The 1,837-nt window shown below is 24.3% G+C and overlaps 1 protein-coding gene across 1 annotated transcript in view; it reads right to left on the reverse strand.

The window, feature by feature from the left end:
- The window catches only part of LOC107621588 (transcription factor PRE6-like), a 1,832-nt gene continuing 724 nt past the window's right edge, over positions 730 to 1,837 (reverse strand). Inside the window, exon 2 of the mRNA XM_021113801.1 lies at positions 730 to 1,161. Within this exon, the coding sequence (XP_020969460.1) occupies positions 1,007 to 1,161 (155 nt within the window). The 3' untranslated portion in view covers positions 730 to 1,006. The remainder of the gene's footprint in view (positions 1,162 to 1,837) is intronic.

Below are 1,837 nucleotides of genomic sequence, written 5' to 3' on the forward strand. Positions count from 1 at the left end.
AATAAGTTTATGAAAAATTTAAATATAAAAAATATAATTTACATATTAAAAGTAGTCACTAAAATAAATTATTATAGATAAATATATATATAATTTAATTTATTTTTTATATATATTTTATACGAATGATTGATTTTTAATATATATATTTTTAATATACGGTTCAAAAAATGTAAGTCATATATATGACTTAATAAAATTAGTTTAGATTTATTACATATTTTATATCGAAAATTAGCTTCTTGGGTATGTAACCTTATATCGATAAACCAAGAAAATGAGAAAAAAGAAAAAGAATTGAAAAATATGGCATCTCTAAATATGTTATTATATGAGCAACTATATCCATCATTAGTTCAAATCACTTTCACGTCAAACGCTTTGATGAGGACGATCTTTTGAATATTATGTCATTTTATAAACTTGAACCCAACTTTGCCGACAAAATACCTTAAGTAATTAAACACATCACGATGATAATGTTCATGTTATAGCTTCCATTATTAATTAATTAGCATATTCTATTAGATTTGTACTTTTATTATATATTTATTATTATTATATAAAACCATTGATTTAATATTATTATTGATAAACTTGGAATATATTATATATGTGTCTTCCAATTCTCCCACACACGATAATATATATGAAGTCATGAAATAATAAAAAGTAATTAAAACACTTAAATAACTTTAATAAATTTAACAGCTGATACATTTTGGCCCATCTATAAATGAGAGCTATATATAATAATTATAACTATGAGACAAAAGTCCTTAAATTCTCTTATTACAAAACCCTTTTTTTTTTTTCCATACAATAAAAGTGCACTACACCTACCATATAGAGGAGGGGAGGCACACATAATATAACTCATATCAAACTGCACTCTAATTAATTACCACCCTAAAATTGAAATTTAAAGTTAATTAAAGGTACACTCATATAATATATGATCTCCTTGAGTATGGAAAATCATGCATAATTAATAATATTTAAATTTTTATTGGTTAATTAGGCTCCTTATGATGGCAGCTTCAGCACTATCAGCATCAATTGTGGCCAATAATTGAGACAAACGTTCGCTTAAATCATCAACCTCTCTGTGTAAGTTTCTTATATAGTTGCATGTCTCTTGTAGAACCTTAGAAGCTGAAACCTATTCAAAACAAAAAGTCATCATAAAATTAATAATTAACCATGCCCCATCAATAACATGCAATAGTCAATAATCTAAAATTCTTAAAAATAAGAATATTCAAAACTCAATAAAAAAATATCTAAAATACAAATTTAACAAAATTTTATTTTTTGAATTTGTTTGACAATTTACTATAATATTGACTGAAATTAACCGTTTGTTTTTTAGTATTAGTTTATTATTATAGTAAATAGAAAATGTGTATTTATTTAAAATGTACTATGAAGTCCTATTTGACTATATTTGAGGGACCATAGAGCATATAGAGGGAAGTTTCGTTTGAGCAGTAGTTGAAGTAGGTCCAAATCAACCACATGACTGTTATGGAGCAGACACCATTTTATCTCTTTTCCAGTTTTCCACCATCTAGGCTTCTGTGCTGTTTCCTTCTTTTTATTATTTTCTTTCCTTTTTTTACCCTCAAAATCTTCATACACATATGTTCAAGTCAATGTGAACCCCTTGACCCATTATACCTATAGAGATTCCTTTACATTTTTGAATTAAGAAACGATTCTTTATTTTTTGTGTATATTTTAATTCTATTTTTTTATTAATTATTTTTTATATCAAAAGTAAAAACAATAATAATATTTGTCTTTTAATTTTTTAAGAATTATGCTTTTAAAATAT

The sequence above is a fragment of the Arachis ipaensis genome, chromosome B10 (assembly GCF_000816755.2).
Source record: "Arachis ipaensis cultivar K30076 chromosome B10, Araip1.1, whole genome shotgun sequence".
Taxonomy (NCBI): domain Eukaryota; kingdom Viridiplantae; phylum Streptophyta; class Magnoliopsida; order Fabales; family Fabaceae; genus Arachis; species Arachis ipaensis.